The following is a 17,928-nucleotide window of genomic DNA, read 5'->3' as shown; positions in this document are numbered from 1 at the left end:
AATAAAAAAAAAAAATATCTTGACTGGTGAGCGCATCAATGGCTAGCAGACCTGTCAAAGAGAACTACTGGAGCACATCCTGCTCATTTAAAATACATAAAAATGAGAAATACAAAAACTGGGTTTTGCCAGATTTTCATTACATCATCATAAGATCAGCAGCCCTGGTTATGTAATACAAGCTGGCTCTTCTGATTAAATCTGTGCTAATATGCTGTGCTGAATGAATTGCAGACATACAAGTCTTTCCTGAGCAACCAGGCTAACATTACTATGATTTGTGGACACTATCCAGTGGGGCTATAAAACAGTTTGTCAATTTTAGACTTTGATGTTTTCTTTGTATACATTGCTAATCACCTAAACTCAATATCAAGTTACCCAGAAGCTATTAATAATATTAATCTTTATATAAATAGAAATTCCCATACCGAGACAGCATATTAAATATTGCTAATACTGAGATTTGTTATGCATCCATGTACATGTTTTTTTAACTGAAAATAATGCAGTGTGATGTCATGTAATTAATAGTCGAAAATCATCTTCGTCACACATTTCAACTGAGGTGGAAAAGAGCAACACTGTTTAGCATAAAATATTCCAGTCAAGGACACACCTTTACCATACCCCAATCATGCAAACCATTACAAATAATAGCAACTTATGGTACATTTCCACTTTTCCATTATATTTAGTGGATGTAAAAACACAATGTAATAAGTCAAAGGTTAGATGTCAGGTTTAACGCAATATAAATACTTGGCAGTTAAATAGTCTTTTATTAATATTGTAGAGGTCTACACATCAGACTTAAAGGGGAACAATTGAGAAGCAAAGAGGTACAAGGTGATTTAGTGCCAAAAGAAGGACAGTTTTGAATTGGAAAGTCCTTGTTTGTGCACTTAATGTTTAATAACACTGTCAAGTCATGTATGATTCACTATGGAAAAAATTGTTGTAGAATGTGTTGCTGACCTCTTCAAATCTCTAGTCTGGATTTGGAGACAGGCCATTTGGGTCCAGGTCTAGGGTGGCACTTCCTATAGCGTGTGGTATCCACTAGCCTGTCTATAATTTCAGATGTTTCTTAAACTTAGCCTCTGGTTCCAATATTAAGCCACATTATATCAACTGGCAATGAATCAAAAGTACTGTAGTCCTGCCACCTAACACCAGAATCTAGCATTGATTATTATGTACAGTATGTTAGCCTTAGGCCAGCCTCTGGGCCTAAAGTGCTAGCAGCCTAACTATCATTTTAAAATACTCATTCTGACATGCATTCAGCTGCATCTTGCAAACAAATCTAATTTTTTCTGAGAGCCCTGCAAGAATAACTGGCTTCATTCACCTCTAATGCATGTATCATGTGTATGACTACCGATGTTCGAGCCTGTGCTTACCCTAACTGTGTCTGAAGAGGAGAGAGACAGAGAGAGAAGCACAACTTTCCATTTATACAGAATGTAGAGGCAGCCAGCAGTACTGAGTGACTACTCTAGGGTAGTAACATGATGTGATACAAAATGTCTGGTGATCCAACTGCAATATAAAATACATGTTACCATGTTCTCTCCCCGGATTTACGTAAAGTGCAAGAATGTTATCCATTGTAAAAATATTTGCATAGTCAGCATTTTGTGTACAATTACAATTTTTCTCTTTGTTATACCTTGTTATATTCTCCTTATATTCTCCTAAATCATATACAGTGTGGTACACTCAATTTTTGTATGCACATTCAACATGGTTATTGTTGTTTTTCTTTCTGGCTGTAATTTTGATCCTAGCGTCTCTAAAATATATTTTAGATTGATCTGATAAGAGATTATTTATCAGCAGTGCTCTCTGGTTTATTTCAAATCTTTTAAGAGGATAAACCTTTCCCCCCTGCACAAATTAGGAGCAAAAATGAGTTGCTGAGTAAAGTGTCAGTCAATCTCTTCATCAATTGCCACCTGCAGACAACAGCCGCATTTCCACTGCAACACTCCGCTTGACGTTTGAATGTCATTTAAGTGAAGGTCAATAGCACCAATTTAAAACTCTCTTTTTCAAACAAATACCATTGCAGGGGTCGATTTGCATAACTCAGCTGAAAATGCACAATGAAAGCAGCCACTATTGCTTCTCTTATCATCAACCTTACTTTCCATTTTATGTGTTATGTATTCATCCCTCTATGAAGGATTTTTCAACCAGGATGAAGGGAAATAGACTTACTGTACTGATTGTTTGCATGAAGTTTGAGCAGCAGCTTTTTCTGGGACCTTGGGGCAAACTGGTCCAAAACACTAAAAACCCCAAATCTATTAATGTACACAAATGTTAACTAATGCAACAGTTCAAGTCACTTGTAACTTGAACTGTCATGTAAGCTTGTTGGGTTTTGTATTGAAAGGGTTTCATGTTGCACAAGGCAGTCTAAAGAAAATATTTTCATTTAGATTGAACCATATGATCTATTATGCTGTTTGCATCACAGCTAGAAACCTAAATAAGCAACAGTTTTTGGTAAATGCTGGAGAGTAAAGTTGGCCATACTCTTTTATCTGGCCATATTGGATGACCAATCAGCTGCAGTCACTGTTCAGGTAGTCTAATAGCTACTGGTGCTGACTGTGGGAGTGAAACAGCTGGCAGGGTGGATAACTCCATCCACGCTCTTTAGGTGGATCTTACTACTGGATTATGCAAGACATAAGAAACCAGGGACTGATCACCAGATTCTGCCTACAGCTAAATAATTAGACTAACCCTTTAAGAACATAATAGGCAGTAGACCAGAATACCATGGTTTATTTACTATAATGAACCTTTACTGAGTTTAACTCAGGCTAGGGCTGAAAGCAAAAATGCAGATATTTTTGCTCCTTTATTATATTTGTTTGCTACTTTATTGATTCTTTAGTGAAGTGAAGATTCAGAGTAGGATGAAGCAAGGAATTTTTTTCCCCTGCATAATTGTTATTTATTCAGCTTTTACTTGTGTTTGGTCAAAATAAAGTGACACTAAACTCAGGAGTTAAATCATAGGAATGTATTCAAGTAGCTTAACTATTAACAATACAGTGCCTTATTTGTGTATCACTTAGCTGTAGATGCTCAAATCATCTCTGAATTCATGCTTACACTGTCCTTCCTTCTGGAGGGTGGCTACTTTTGTTCCCCATAATCCCTGGGTCCCTGCAAAATTAAGTTCTCATAACCTTACAATATTTTACGTGCAGGTTTATAACACTCAGATTTATAACATTGAACAGGGTGTGAAATTTACTAGGCACATAAACACTTACAGAAATTCTAATACTTATCCACTTTATTTAAAACTGAACTAAAAATGTGCTGCCTAAAGTTAGGTTAGTTTGCATCCCTAGGAAGGAGTGTGGTGACAAAGTCCCAAATATTTACCAAAATTTATTTTTATTACTAACAATAATGGTCTCAGATTGTGTTTTAATATTCATACCCTGTCCATTTCTTCTACAGCTAAGGAAGGTTTTTTTTTTAGAAAGGATATAGATTATTTGTATTTAATTTTCCCCACATTGATTACTGGGGAAGTTGAAATTAGTAGGCAGTTAGGAGCTCGGTTAGGGAGATAGGGACATTTTGTATTTATATTTCAAATATACCACGTAGTAATGTAGTGGTAATTATAACAAACTGGCCACAAACATCACCGTGAGATTTAGGCGGTGTGTTGTGCTGTGGCGGAGGTTCATTAGGGAGAGAGGCAAGATGGTTGGTTTGGCCGGAGGAACTACTTGAGAGAACTGGATCATTTTGTTAACAAGGTTTCCCTGGAAGGTTGTCAAGCCCCTCCTAGGAGACATGTCCCCCAGAGGAGAGATGTCCCCCAAATATGTGGACTTTTTTACCACCAAGCTCCCAGAAAATGGTATCCATTGAAGGCTGTCAAGCCAGACCTAGCTTGTCATATTTGTATGCTCCCCACTCTCTCTGTCTCCTGATTAAGGACAGATGTCCCCTGGATATGTGGACTTTTTAACCACCAAGTTCCCAGAAAATGCCTGTCACCTACCTTCCTATGGAAGCTTTGGCAAAACACTTAGAAGACTGGAACCACTGCACATATTGTATATGCATGACTCAAGGATTAAAATCATGATTAAAGAATGTATTCAGTTAACTCCTATGAGGAAATTAATGATTAAAGAGTCTACTGAGTTGTTTGTGAATATAATATGTTGGTGTGGACCAGGGAGGTATGATGTCTTTGCTTAAGCAACAAATATTATGAAGGGAGCTGCCGTTGATTTTAGATCAGTATTAGTAGTGTTTTTCACATGTTTTGACCTAAGTTTTATTGTATTAATTTCAATAAATATGTGACGTGGTTGACACAATGTAACTGCATTCCTTTCATTTCTAGTACGAAACCTTAAAAGACCCATTTTAGGTATGTTCTATTGTTGGATATAACAAACTGTGCGTGATTCAACCATGAAAAGTATAATAACCAAAGAGCAATTAAAATGCCTTAGCTGCTTGAAAAACAAAAACTTAATTAGGATCAATGTAACACCTTATGTAAAACCTAAGTTTGCCCCTATATGTCCATTGCTGACACCTCTTCTAGGAGTGGAGACCAGTAATCCAGCATTGCAGTCTGTGCCCACCGGTCACCAATCGATCCCCATGTCCTGAGAGGAAAAGTTAAAGGGGCATTTATATTAGTTTTTTTTAATGCTGAAGCAATTAGTCAGAGTGAGGTATTGTTTGTGTGGGTGGAGAGTTATAGGAGAATCTCGAGTTGGAGCACAACTTATGAGAAACAGTGAATTATCTCTCATTAATGCTACATCCCAAATAAATACTATATTGCAATATAACTGTTACTGCATACATATAAGAAACCACTAGAAAACTTCATATATTAAACCCCTACCTCCCCCACCCTTTTATATGAGGCAATGTTTAAAGACATTACATGTAATGACAGATGACAACTTTAAAGCAATGCTTTAAAAGTGCTGGGGTTAATTAGGGGATAATAATCTAATGCCAGGAAAATTATCAGAAGCTCTAAAAAAAGAGACCAATTATGAATGAGGCTTGCCTCAAGACAGATTTCACTAAGTGACATATGATTTGCACTTTAAAGGGATATGTTTAAAAAAAAGTAAATGTGACATTCACCAAAAATGTACTACAGGTGAATCAATCTCTGTAACTTAAAACACCTGCACCACCTGTAGTGAATGTTTATTGAATGTCACATCCACTACTTTAAAAATATATATATATATATATATCTTAAAATGCTCTACAGTTCATGCAAACTACAGTATGTGAAGAGAGGAATTCTGGTCATATTTTTCCCACCCTGATTTAAATTCTGACCATTTTGACACCTAACTTCAAACCAAAGGACAGTTAAAAGACCTTTTGACTTGCAGCAGTTTATTCAGTGGAACATTAGTGGCTGTGTGAGTATTATTTTATAGCTGTTGTTCCAAATAAAAATAGCTAAACAAAAAAAACAACAGCAGCTCAGAAAATAACTACATAAAAGTCAGGTAGCACTGAGGTTTCATGAATCACTTAGCTTCCTCCGTTCTTTAGGCAAAACATCCAGAAATCACAGGTGTGCTCCACATGAACAGGTGGAAATAAATTGTGAAATGCTATTGTGAGGTTGAGCTGACATTTATCTGCCTGTAAACATTTATACTAAGAGCCCCCTGTGAGCATTTTTTACAGTTGGAAATGTATTCTGCACTTGTATTGTTAGGAATGCAGATGCATATTCACAAAGGTTAATAAGACTCTCTTACTATAGAGACAGTATTGGAATATTTATCAGCATTGTTTTCACTTTTAGCCAATAGTATTTAAAAAATTACATCCTGAACAGAGCCCACTGTCATCACTGAATATACATAAGAATTATAAAAGTGGGATGGTCATATAAAGGCACCATAAATATCTTTAAAACTGAGTTTAGGACAAAACACTCCACTTTAAAAAAAAAACTTTTATATGCTTGTATAAGATTTTCAGGTAAATTTATAGTCACTTTCTATCACTTGGAAAGGTGAGGCTAGATTGACCAGATTATAAAATGTGCCTTTATAACTCAAATCTACATAACAAAGGACTAAAACCTGACTGTTGATATTAATTTCAAAAACCCTTTTTTTTATCTAATTACAAACTGCTTTACAGAGTTTTTGGCAAGTTCAACATATTAAATTACAGACGGAGACAAAACCCAGTCATAGACTCTGCACACTGCCAGAAAAGAACATTAAGTATATTATTTACTTCTCTATATGTTGACTTGGATTGCTATGTTACTGTTATTTGAAAGATACTGTTGATGAGTGATGGTTTGACTTTATGATTTGTATTTCGTTTATGGGCTAAATTATTGTGCTCATTGATATACAATCTAAAATGGGTTGCAGACTTTGGGCACACTATAGGTGCCCATACACTATATGATTATCGTACGAGAATCGCGGGAAATCCCGCGTTCATACGATAATCGCAAAGTGTATGGAAGGCGTGCAGCCGTTTCTACTGTACGGTCGCACATCTTCCATCGAACAAGCAGGCTTGAAAACCCGCTGAGAATCAAACTATTCTCGGCGGGTTAGTGGCCTGCTTGTTCGACAACTGCCCTCATTGCGGTCATCGGAAAGCCCGCCCCTCAGGGGGGCGGGCTTGCGATGATTGCAAGTACGATCTGCCTGTCCAAGATGGGCAGATTGTACGAGCTTTTAATTAGCTTACAACCATCGCAAGACAAAAGTCTTGCGATGGTTGTAACGTGTATGGGCACCTTAAATCTGCCAAAAAAGCTTCAACAAAGTACCTTGGGTGTACTTGGTATGTTCTGTGCTGCCACACCCCATCATAGCTGCTGTGTTGCTGGGATCATCTGTAATTTTACAGAGTCCCTGTCTATGTCTCAAGACAGAAATCAGTATATGTAACGCTTCCTAGAGGGATAGTAGACTACCGTGTTTCCCCGAAAATAAGACACTGTCTTATATTTTGTTTTCCCCCAAAAATCACACTAGGTCTTATTTTCGGGGATGTCTTATTTTTTTAATGTTTTAATGTCAGAAGTTCCCCCAGTGACTGAGGCTCAGTCACCTCATCTCACCTCACTCCGACCCCACTGGCCATGCCGCGCTGTGCTGCTGCCTGCTGGGAAATGTAGTTTTCTGCCCGGCGGCAGATTTCTTAGCAAAAGCCACAGCAGACAGGTGTCTGCTGATTTCAGGACACGGTGGCATGCGGGAGTGGCGGTTAGTCCCCGCCGTGTACACTGGTTGCTCTCCGAGCCGCCCCCATCCTAATGACGGAATACCAGGGCCCTGGCTGCGCCCCCTCCCAGCCTCGCCCCGCCCTTCCTACGGCCCTGCCAGCTGTGCAGACTGTGGACAGTGCGGTAACGTGCATGCTACCGTATCACCGAACTAGGTCTTATTTTCGGGGTAGGTCTTATATTACAGGAATCTCTAAAGATAGTGCTAGGTCTTACTTTCGGGGTAGGTCTTATTTTCGGGGAAACACGGTAGTATGTTATGAATTACTTTTTTGAAGGTTAAAGTGTATGTCTGGATAAAACAAAAACCAGCATACTCAGTACATCTCTACAATACATGTACATTTCCCTATGGCCAATCCTTTCAATGTTGCGAGTACCAGAAAATATCTATTCATCCTGCCAGAAATTCATTGAGCTCTTAACTTTCTGTGAACTTGGATTATTCTGCATTGAAATCCCAAGCAATGTTATTAACTCATCAGCAACTGATCAATTCTCCTCTGTGGACTACAAAACACCTGCCCATACTGGGATTTCTGGCAGTAAACGCACTGTGTTGTCAGCTCAAACCTGAAGTTAGAAGCACAATGGATTTCTGGCAGCTCAGCGGGTATTTTTCTAAACATGCAATGTTTCCTAAAGACACAAATATAGGGAAATTTACATGTATTGCAGACATGTACTGCTTATTTTTTTAATCTTCTTTAGACATACACTTCTAAGTGTATGTGAACCTTTACATTGTAAAATTATGCTTACATTGTGAATTAGTAATTTAAGGCAACATGTTGTAACATATTCAAAAATATCAAAAGAAGATACTTTTTCCATGAAGCTATTAAATTTTTCTCCCTCCATGTGATCAGCTAGGTCTGATCAGAAGTCTGATCAAGAAAGTCCTGTAGTTCCCAAATAGAAGGCTGTGCTTGATGTAGTCAGATTAAAACAGAAAAGCAGAGGGATTGACAGGATCATCAGGTATTTCACAGCAATCAAAGCAATACAAAAAACAGGTTACATTTACATACAAGTACATTATAACACAGACATATACTGTATATGAAATATTACAATTTTGCGAAAGGTGCAATGTCCTGAAAATTGTCAATGATATGAGAATGTGTGGCTTGTGCATTTGGGGTACTGGATGGTCACATGTATCTTTTCCTTGCAGAGTGGTGTGTGGTTTCAGGGCTTTTACAGGCTTTATTCTACTAGCTAAGTAGCACTTGATATTTGTATAACAATGTGTTCAGCTGGAATAAATGACTTATATTATGTTGGTCTGCGATAGTTCTTAATTTGTCAATCTGGCTACTTTAAAACTTCTCTCTGATACTGAAACTTCCCAAAACCTTTCAAGATTTTGAAGTATAATCTAAAAAACGGATGCAAAAGAAAAAGTAATTACTTTACTGACCTTTACTAAGAGGCCCACTTTATTGAATGTAGTGTAAGGAGGCAATTAACGACCTGGGTTTTCACCTAAGCTTTTCTTTACAAATCACTACAGAACAATTTTCTAGATTGATGGCATATATTGAAGAATTGCAAAGTAAAGTACTAGGGTGCATGTGTTTAGAGTATTAGGGTGCATATTCTGTTTTGCATCTGTAATTGTTCATTCTTTAATAGATTTTTTCAAGCGACAAGATCAAATATATTATCTAATATATTAGTGATATATTAGATATATGATGCTAATATATTAGTGAAGTTGGGGAGCTCACAGAGCACTCGCACAGAGGGTACTGCATAAAACAAAAGCTTTTATCTTCCTCTTGTAGGACAGAGAAAGATGGTAAACACAAAATACACACTAAGCTTCAGCAAACTCAAAGTAAAAGTCCAAATCTGCGGCACAGATAACAAAATAAAGGGGTCTCACTGACTTGTTGTAGAAAAGCCCCAAACCTGGGGAAATCCCTTCCCAGGAATATTAGACTTGAAACTCAGCAACACAGTAAACTGGCAGGTCTCTCTCGCGAAAAAAGTGACAGGTAACCCTCTTGATGATATTTTGCATATAATCAGTTTCAGCTAGGCTAGGAGAGACCAAAATGTGGCTGACCCCATGCAATCTTGGCTGTTCAGCCAGCTCGATGCTGATTGGCCGGGAATCCGGGAGGTGGGTCATTACTCGCCACCCCGCTTCCTGATTGCCTGGGAAGCTGGCTCCATGTTCCCCTACACCACTGCCAGTCACAGGAAATCAGAGGAAAACATTTGGTGGAGTACCAGTACTCGCCAAAAACTAGTATCGGTATATCCCTATTACATACCCTCCAGCCACTGTACCATATACATATATACATATCTGGCTATTATCTCTGAAATATGGCACTGTACATTTTATTTCAGCATAACAATTGTCCCATCTCTGGAATGCAGGGTTTTGATTTTCAAGTGTTTTTGTGTACTTTGTATTGACATTTTAATAAAAAGACAATACAGTGCTGCACGGTGAAAAACAATTACAAGCTATACTAAGAAATTGTTTTGTCACTGTTTGGCAATTGTTATGAATTTCAGGACATTTGCCTTTTTGAAAGAGTAAACCTTTCTATAGCTTTTAGAGCTGTTGAGGTTGCTACTTGCACAACAGATGTCCCACCACTCAATTCTGGGCTATTACTGCAGGAAGAAGTGGAAATGAAGTGGAAATGAATCAAATTAGTGTGATGTTGTTCTATTTAAGCAAATCAATAAAGTAAAATAAATTATTGCACATGCTAAACACCCCGAACAACTTAAAGTGGACCTTTATCCATATCTTTAACCAGTTGACATCCGCGGTGTTAAACCCCCTTCCCATCCAGGCCATTTTTCAGTATTCAGCGCTGCGGTACTTTGACTGACATTTATTCCGTCATGCAACGCTGTACTGAAATGAATTTTATACCCCTTTTTGGGGACAGATGGAGCTTTCTTTTGCTGGTACTTATTCACCACTGGGGTTTTTATTTTTTACTATATTAAGGAAAAATTACCGAAATGTAAAAAAAAAACAGTTTCCCCTATATTAAATGATAAAACATTTATTATTACCCAATTTTTTGGTAAAATATAAAAGATGGGGTCACGTCGGGTAAAAAGACACTAAACATGTCAAGCCTTAAAATTGCGTGCGCGCACGAAACCTCAAAAAACGATAATACCCAAAATTGGCCATAGGCGACGCTTTAAAAGCTGTTACCGCTCATCAGTTTAGTGTTATCAGTGATTGATGGCCCTAAAATGATTGCTCTCACTGCGACGTTCGCGGCGATATGTAACATGTGTAGCGCAATTGTAATTTTTGCGCGCTGGGGCACCGGACGCGTATTTACGTTTATAGGCGCGTAAACGTGGGGGTGGGGGAGTTAAACATTTTGGGGGGGTTTTTTCCCCTTTTTTTATATGTGGCTTTTATTTTATTTTATTTTTTTATGTGTTACTTTTCTTTTTTTTTATTTATATTTTTTTTTTTGCACTTATTGTTATTGCTATTATATAGGGGGATAACAATCCCCCTATATAATAGCAAAGGCACACTGACAGGTCCTCTTTATGGAGACATTAGGGGTCTCTAGGACCCCTAATGTCACCTGTGGACCCCAAAAGAAGCTGATGAAGCAGAGATGGGGCAGTAGATCCCAGGAGTGAAGGTGAGGGGTCGGGGGGCGAAAAAACGAGCACATATAGACGATCGGCGGGCTATGGAGCCGACGATCGTCTATATGTGAAACACCCGGTAACAGGTGTTTGCATTGGTCGGATCTTTTCTGCCCGTGCGTGTCCGCTAGGGGGCGCACGTGCGAGCAGAAAAAAAAACCCGCCAATGCTGCAGTGCCGTCCGTCTGTTTTTTTACAACGGGCGGACGGCAAGTGGTTAAAATAACAACAAACACACCTTTACAAATGTTTAGTAATGAAAAGCTAATGAAAAGTATGAAACACATACTTCTAGATAATTGCCGGATTTGTATTCTTTGCATACCTTAGTTCTCTTTTCTTCCCCAGTCTTCTGATATTAGCCATGTTTACTAAGGGCAGATTACTAGCTCTCCTTTTACTTCCTGGATTTCCGGCACATGTGACTAGACATGTGACCATGCACATTATCTCAGGGGAGGAAAATGCCTTTCTCTGAGATCTCGTGAGATTGCAGAAGAGATTTCCCAGCAATGCTCTGCTGATGACAGGGCAATGCCAGTGTGCATTGCTTTGGCAAACTGAAGTCATTTTGCCCTTTTAAAGCAGGAAGTGAATGCTCTGCAAGGGTAAGTATTTAAAATCACAGCATTTTACAACTAACATGTCTATGTTAATATTAATCATCATACATAGAGGGATGTATTGGTAGAATTTGATTTTTGAGTGTAAAGGTTCGCTTTAAAGGCATTTGCCAAGTATGTATCACAAAGGAATTTTGTTTCTTCCATGGACTTTTATTTTTTGCACAGACTTTGAGTAAATCCTTAAATAACCAAAATAATTAACAACTGTTTATATACTGTAAATATCCCAATACTACATCTCTTATTTTTATCTGCATTCCTTCTCAAGTATAGGATTCTTAGCTCTAAAGCTCCATTTTTATATAATTCAGCACGCACTCACACTGCACACAACTATTTTCAATTTTCAAAGTGCAGTTTGAAAAAAGGCCTGTGTGAAATCACTTTACAGAAGTCAGGAAGTACATTATATCTAATTGCTTTGAAAATTAACAAAATGAACAGTCTACACCTTAGAAAAACTCTAGAAAAGGATAGAAGTTATTTAATCTCCTTTATTTAAAATCATGTCCAGTGCTTGATTTATAAGGTTTTCTTGTGTTTTATCATTTGTTATACGGTATTTGTCTGGTAATTGCTAAATCAGATTAGTTTGCTTGAATATGTGATCCATCTTGATTAGAACACTTAAAAAGTAAATGATTTAATAAAACTACAAGAAGGGGGGATGGGCACTATTTAATTACCTGATTGCCAATATATCCTGATAGGCTTTCTGAAATGGCTGACAAGCAATCAATAGTCATCGACTTGCACCATCTAGATATACAGTTAGTTTGCTTAGGTAAATGTTGTAAAAAGAACTACGTACAAAACATGTATTATTATTATTATTATTGCACTACTTACTTTAAATGTGAACAAGGTTTTAAGTAAAATAAGCTTTTTTGTAGGTTACTTCTATCGTGATCTTTTTTTGTAATTTCCTAAAATCACTGCTCAGTTGCAATACAATATGTAACATTGGGGTTTCTGGTGTACACGGTATTAAAATAGTGTCACTAGTTGGTGACTTTATGAAAGGGGTACCCAGATGTAGATGAGCACCCCTGCCCACAGACACCTACAACTACTGGGCCAGGGTTGTAGGGTAGTAGCCGAGGGCATGTGGCCTGGTATGGTGCAGGGAGGGGGCGCTCGCTAGTCCACCCCTTTCCTGCCTGCCAGGCCAGTGCTTGGATTAAGGGTTTGGTTTGGAATATTAGGAGGAACTACTTTTTTTTGCCATTTGGCTTCCCCTTAATATTCCTATCAGACCTAAAGGGTCTGGTATGAATTGGGAGGGGACCCCATGCCTTTTTTTGTTTTGTTGTTTACAATGACAGTTTTCATTAGGTTGCATTGGCTCAGGCGAACAGATTCTTCCCTTCAGTCCAGCTGAGCATGCTGATGATGTACGACTGAACCGAAGGGAGGTGAAGCAGGATGAATGCAGCCGATGTACAGCTAAGAATAGTCGTACAGGGCTGCAGTGAATAGTCGAAAAGGCTTTGGCTACCTTCACTTCGGCTCGGTTAATCATTTGGCTGCATTCAGCAGCTTAGTGATTAACCCCATACATTTATTTTGCCTATGGCCATTTTGAATAAGTGTATGATATGGCTGAATTAAATTTATTGAGAAAATGGTTTCTGCATTGTTTTAAGTCTGCTCTAAATCTTGCTTGTGACCGAAAACCTTTCAGTTCATCATTGTAGGCCTGCAGGGCTAAAAATGTATTAAGGTGACCCTGTCATTAAGGACATTTTTCCAAACAGGAAAACCTACTGTACAGGATGCCAGGAATGCGTCCTGAAAGGATGTTATATCTCCCAGCTATTTAAATCATGGTCCCTTTAAGGGGATGGAAAAAAATATAGTTTTATCAGAGGTTCTCATCAATGCAGGGTGAGGGGTTCTGGGTGAGTTTTTTTAGCAGGGAAACTGCTATACAGTCTTCCCAGGATTGGTAGTCCTGAAATGGGTCCCAGAATCCGGAGGCTCGGAGAGATATCGGGTGGGAAAGAGCCTCCAACTCTGACTAGAGGCATTCAGGCCTGGTAAGGGTTAACCAACCTGCTGGGAGTGTTCAAAGTGCACAGGAAGCCAGCCAGCAGTGTTCTGTGAGGTGTTTTTGGAGCAGGACAATGTGTGGAGCTGTGGACTCTCTGCTACTGAGAAGCTGCTGGGCATCTGTGTCTGTGTTTTATTCTCTGGGAGCAGGCCGAGGACACTAACCCTGAGACCGGACATATGTATACAGGCGGTGAGCTGGACTTACTGTTATATTGCCAAGGAGTTTTTTTTTCATTTGTTTTATTTGCTGAAGCAAAGCTGTTTCTGTTGGAGCGTTTTGAGAAAAATAAATACTTTTTTTACTAACACGGCTGTCTGATGGTCATAACTGCTCTGAATATTACACTACAAAAAATGTTAATACTTTCAAACCTTTCCTGTTGTCTGCTCTGTCAAAATACTGCTCCATTTATGTTTTCCAGTTTTGATTTCTCAGTCCCTCTGCAGTGGTCAGTAGTTACTCCCACCAACCTTTATGTCATTACTGGACACAGTAGTGATGTGGAGGTTGATAGGAAGAACCTTGATTGCTGCAGGAGAACAGGAGATGGATACTCTGAGAAGTGTCAGTTTCCTAACCAAATCACTGGAGGATTTCTCCCAAGCAGAGCACAGTTCTGGGAGCATTGGCAGTGGGGATGGTAAATATTAACATTCTTCTTTTGCAAGTTTACCCATTTACTGTCTTTCTTTTTAATTTTTGTAATGAAAGGGCACTTTAAATAAACCTGAACAATGGGTGGTTGTGGACAAATACAATTGGCCTGCAGACTACACATATGAAAGTATCTTTGTATTAATTGCATTCAATGTATTTCTTTTTAAAGAAGAACTCGGTGAAAATCACAAACTTACCCTTGCAGCAAGGCTACCCCCACACTGTAAGGGTGGAATGCTCATTTTGTTCTAGGGGGCTCAAGTAAAGAAGGTTTACTCACATGATCCTCCATCCTGCAGCAGTCAGAAATCCCCTATCTCTGATATAGAATGTACCTTGTCATCCTCCCATTTAATGCAGGCCAATTGATCTGCATTAGATGTGATGATGTCTGTGGTCCTTAGACCGCTGGAGCCCAAAGGAGAAAAGGCTGCGGGTGCTAGTCTAGCAGCCCAGAGGGAGCCAGCTGGACCAAGGATCAGGTATGTAATACAGCTTTATTTGACTCCCCTAGAAAAAATAAGCAATTAACCCTGGCATTGTGGGGCTAGCCCCATTGCAAGGGAAAGTTAGTGGTTTTCCCGGAGTTCTTCTTTGTAGGTGTTCTTTGTATATCTTAATTTGACTTGAGTGGAGCTCAGGCTGGAAGAGGAAGAAGCAGTGCAAGAAGCCAACCAGATGTGCCGCAGTGCTTACAGGAAACATACTGATAGAATGAGAGAGTATAGTGACAGAGAGATAAGATTATCAATGTGCTGCTTCTCTTTTGATTATCCAGTCAATGGCTGAAGGGGGGGGGGGGCAAGACCTGTACATTTTCTTTAACTGCAGCAGATAAAAATGAGGTCTTCTGTCCTGCTAGACAAGGCTGTGCAGTATGATAATGATGTACAAATCTCAGCTTTGGAAGGACAAATATACGATTCCTTTGGCAGATAAAACTTTTCATTTATCTGTGTATTTATCAGTTTGTCTGGAGTTTAGCTTTAATAGAAAAAACACACAGCCTTATCTATCTTTGGTAAACTACTAATACAATCAGCCTCTAAGTAATGAAGAGAGGAAGACATGTTTGAAGTTAGGAGTAACGGTTAGGTTCGGCCCAATAGAGGATTCGATCTGAATGTTCAGAGTTTGCCAACTAGTCATGACCATGCTTTGGATGGGTTGGAGGGCACTGTTCATCATGATTGCAAAGGATCTGCATTTCTGGAATACTTGATTGATGATGAATTTACATCAGGTCTTTTTTTAATGAACTTTTTCAACAGTGTCGATTTTATATTACATTCAAACTTTTTTTTGGTGAATGAGTATGGGTAATATGTACCCTTCCAGCAAGGCACCCTCTCCATACTCACTGTTTACATTTTCTGCATGCTCAGAAAAGTGTCTTGTATATATTTTGGAGGGGCATCACATACATTCTACAGGTGCACCACCTGTAGGTTTAGGGCACCCCCCAAGCATATTATTTAATGGAATTCTGAATGTTGCTTTAAGCATTACTAAAAGAACCACTTCCCACCAAAGGTATTACTTTTTTTAACTGTTGGTGATACCAAACTTTGCGGCTTGGTTCAGTGCATTGCGACTGAGAGGTGCATTTGGGGAGCCATTCATATGAATGGCAACGCAATGTACCTACCCCACTGTAACACACATTAGGTGTGTTGCGCAGTACTATATGTTAATAGCATGGAAACATGTAAATGGACCCAGAAGGAAACAGCTCCCACTGGCAGCATGCTTCCTGATGTGCAAGGAATTATGCAAAGTTAGTAATTAAATATGTTTTAAATATTCATAGTAACTTTTAATTTGATTTTTTTCTCACTGACTACATAAAATAAATTCTATTTTAATTTCCTGGTAGTCCACCTTAAAGTGACATTAAACCCTCAGATTTTTTAACATAAAACAATACTGTAATGTGTGCCTTACTGTAATCCATGGTTGTTCCCCTTCTCTTTGCTGCTCTTCCTTTTAAATCTGTATCTGTTCTCATGCTGGGCAGAACTTCTGTTTTGCAGCAGACTGCCTTGTCTCTGAAATGGATACATGGTGTCTGTGTGTAGGTTTGCAACCTGAGCCAGCACTACAGGAAGAGGCACTCCGCTGCAAAGGGAAGTTCTCCCTCAGCATGAGAAGACATGAGGATTTAAAAGGAAGAGCAGCAAAGAGAAGGGAAACTACCATGGATTACAGTAAGGGACACATTACAGTATTGGTTTATGTTAAAAAATCTGAGGGTTTAATGTCACTTTTAAAACGCAACTTCTCCTTTTTCTTTCATTCAAGCACATATTAAATGAGATAGGTTTCTTCATTTAATTGTTGCCTCAAGATTACTTTTATTTTGAAGCACCTTGGTGCTATGGTGCTAAATGGGATATTATGGTGTGCATTACGGTCCAAAAACACTGAATCAGCAGAAACATGTTCACAGAAATTATTTGTGTAGGCAATATGTTAGATTATATGTAGGCAACAATAGTTGTATATTTGCTGTGCATTTGAAAAATGTCAAAGTAGTACAACAAAAGAACTACAGAAAAAGTCTAAGAAGGTAGGCAGAAATAAACATTAAAAAGGAAATATATATTACAGGAATGCTGACTTTAACTAGTAATACAGACAGAAAATACTGATTGGTGTTACTTAATTCAGCAGTATACATGGAACCGTGAATCTCTTTAAGCTTAGTTACAAAGTATTTATTAGTTTGGAATATAATAATTCTAGTTGGCAGTTAAAAAAAAAAAAGATCTATACAGAGAATGAAAAAGTATGCGAGTAGATGGACACAGATGTATACAGTCAATCACTGCAGAAGGAAGAATTGTTGATAACCTCACCTCCAGATGGCATTGTTGCAACATTGTCTCTGTCTGTTTTTATCCCATTGTTGAATGTATGTGCATCCACTGGCTGGAGCTGCCAGTTCAGTCCGAGAAGATGCATTGCTGCAGGAAAAACAAGGTGGTGAGAAGCAAATATAAAATGCATATTTTACTATGTCAGTGAGAAGTAACCACTACACTGTTTCTACACATCTATACACATCTTTTAATAGCCTATCTTTCATTTCCTTTAAATTCAGTGATACTAAAAGCTTGAATGTTCTCTTTTTTCTGTTGCAACTTCAATCAAATTTACTTATGTGTTTAAGCAAAGTGTTTATCAAAACATCCTGAGAACAGATATTACTATTATATATAGTTTAAAAGATTGTTCAAAATTGTCTTCTCCAAAAGCTGTGAACAGTATTCATGAAACACTGCTGCTGGTACTATGTTCCTATTGTGCAAATAATACATTGCTAAAGAGTAGTATGGTAGTTAAGCAGAAATGTGCAGACATCATGGAGCAGCTTGTCTACAGAAACCTGCGAATAACTGAGCTTTGCCTCCGCTGGGGGGAAAAGAAAAACATAGGTAGAATTTTTTGATTGCCAGGCTATTCTAAAATGACAGTACAAAGATTAGAACAGAGACTATGGAGGAGGCGCGTGCGCGCGGCGTTGGAGATGGTCGCTCGTTTAATCCACTGCACATCGCCTGGGCAAAGAAATCCCTCTTATGCTATACATATTTCTCTGGGGACCCCACTCACCCGCTCTCTCT

The 17,928-nt window shown here is 38.6% G+C and overlaps 1 protein-coding gene across 1 annotated transcript in view; it reads right to left on the bottom strand.

Moving 5' to 3' along the window:
- Positions 1-17,928, bottom strand: part of LOC108799553 (teneurin-2-like) — a gene marked incomplete at its 3' end in the record, with an annotated part of 264,072 nt that overhangs the window by 146,208 nt on the left and 99,936 nt on the right. Inside the window, exon 2 of the mRNA XM_018571426.1 lies at positions 17,161-17,268. Coding sequence (XP_018426928.1) covers positions 17,161-17,266 — 106 coding nt within the window. The remainder of the gene's footprint in view (positions 1-17,160; positions 17,269-17,928) is intronic.

Source organism: Nanorana parkeri, unplaced genomic scaffold (genome assembly GCF_000935625.1).
Source record: "Nanorana parkeri isolate BGI_ZX_2015 unplaced genomic scaffold, ASM93562v1 scaffold1755, whole genome shotgun sequence".
Classification (NCBI taxonomy): domain Eukaryota; kingdom Metazoa; phylum Chordata; class Amphibia; order Anura; family Dicroglossidae; genus Nanorana; species Nanorana parkeri.
Note: the sequence above shows the minus strand (reverse complement) of the source record. Positions and strands in the feature narration are given on the sequence as shown.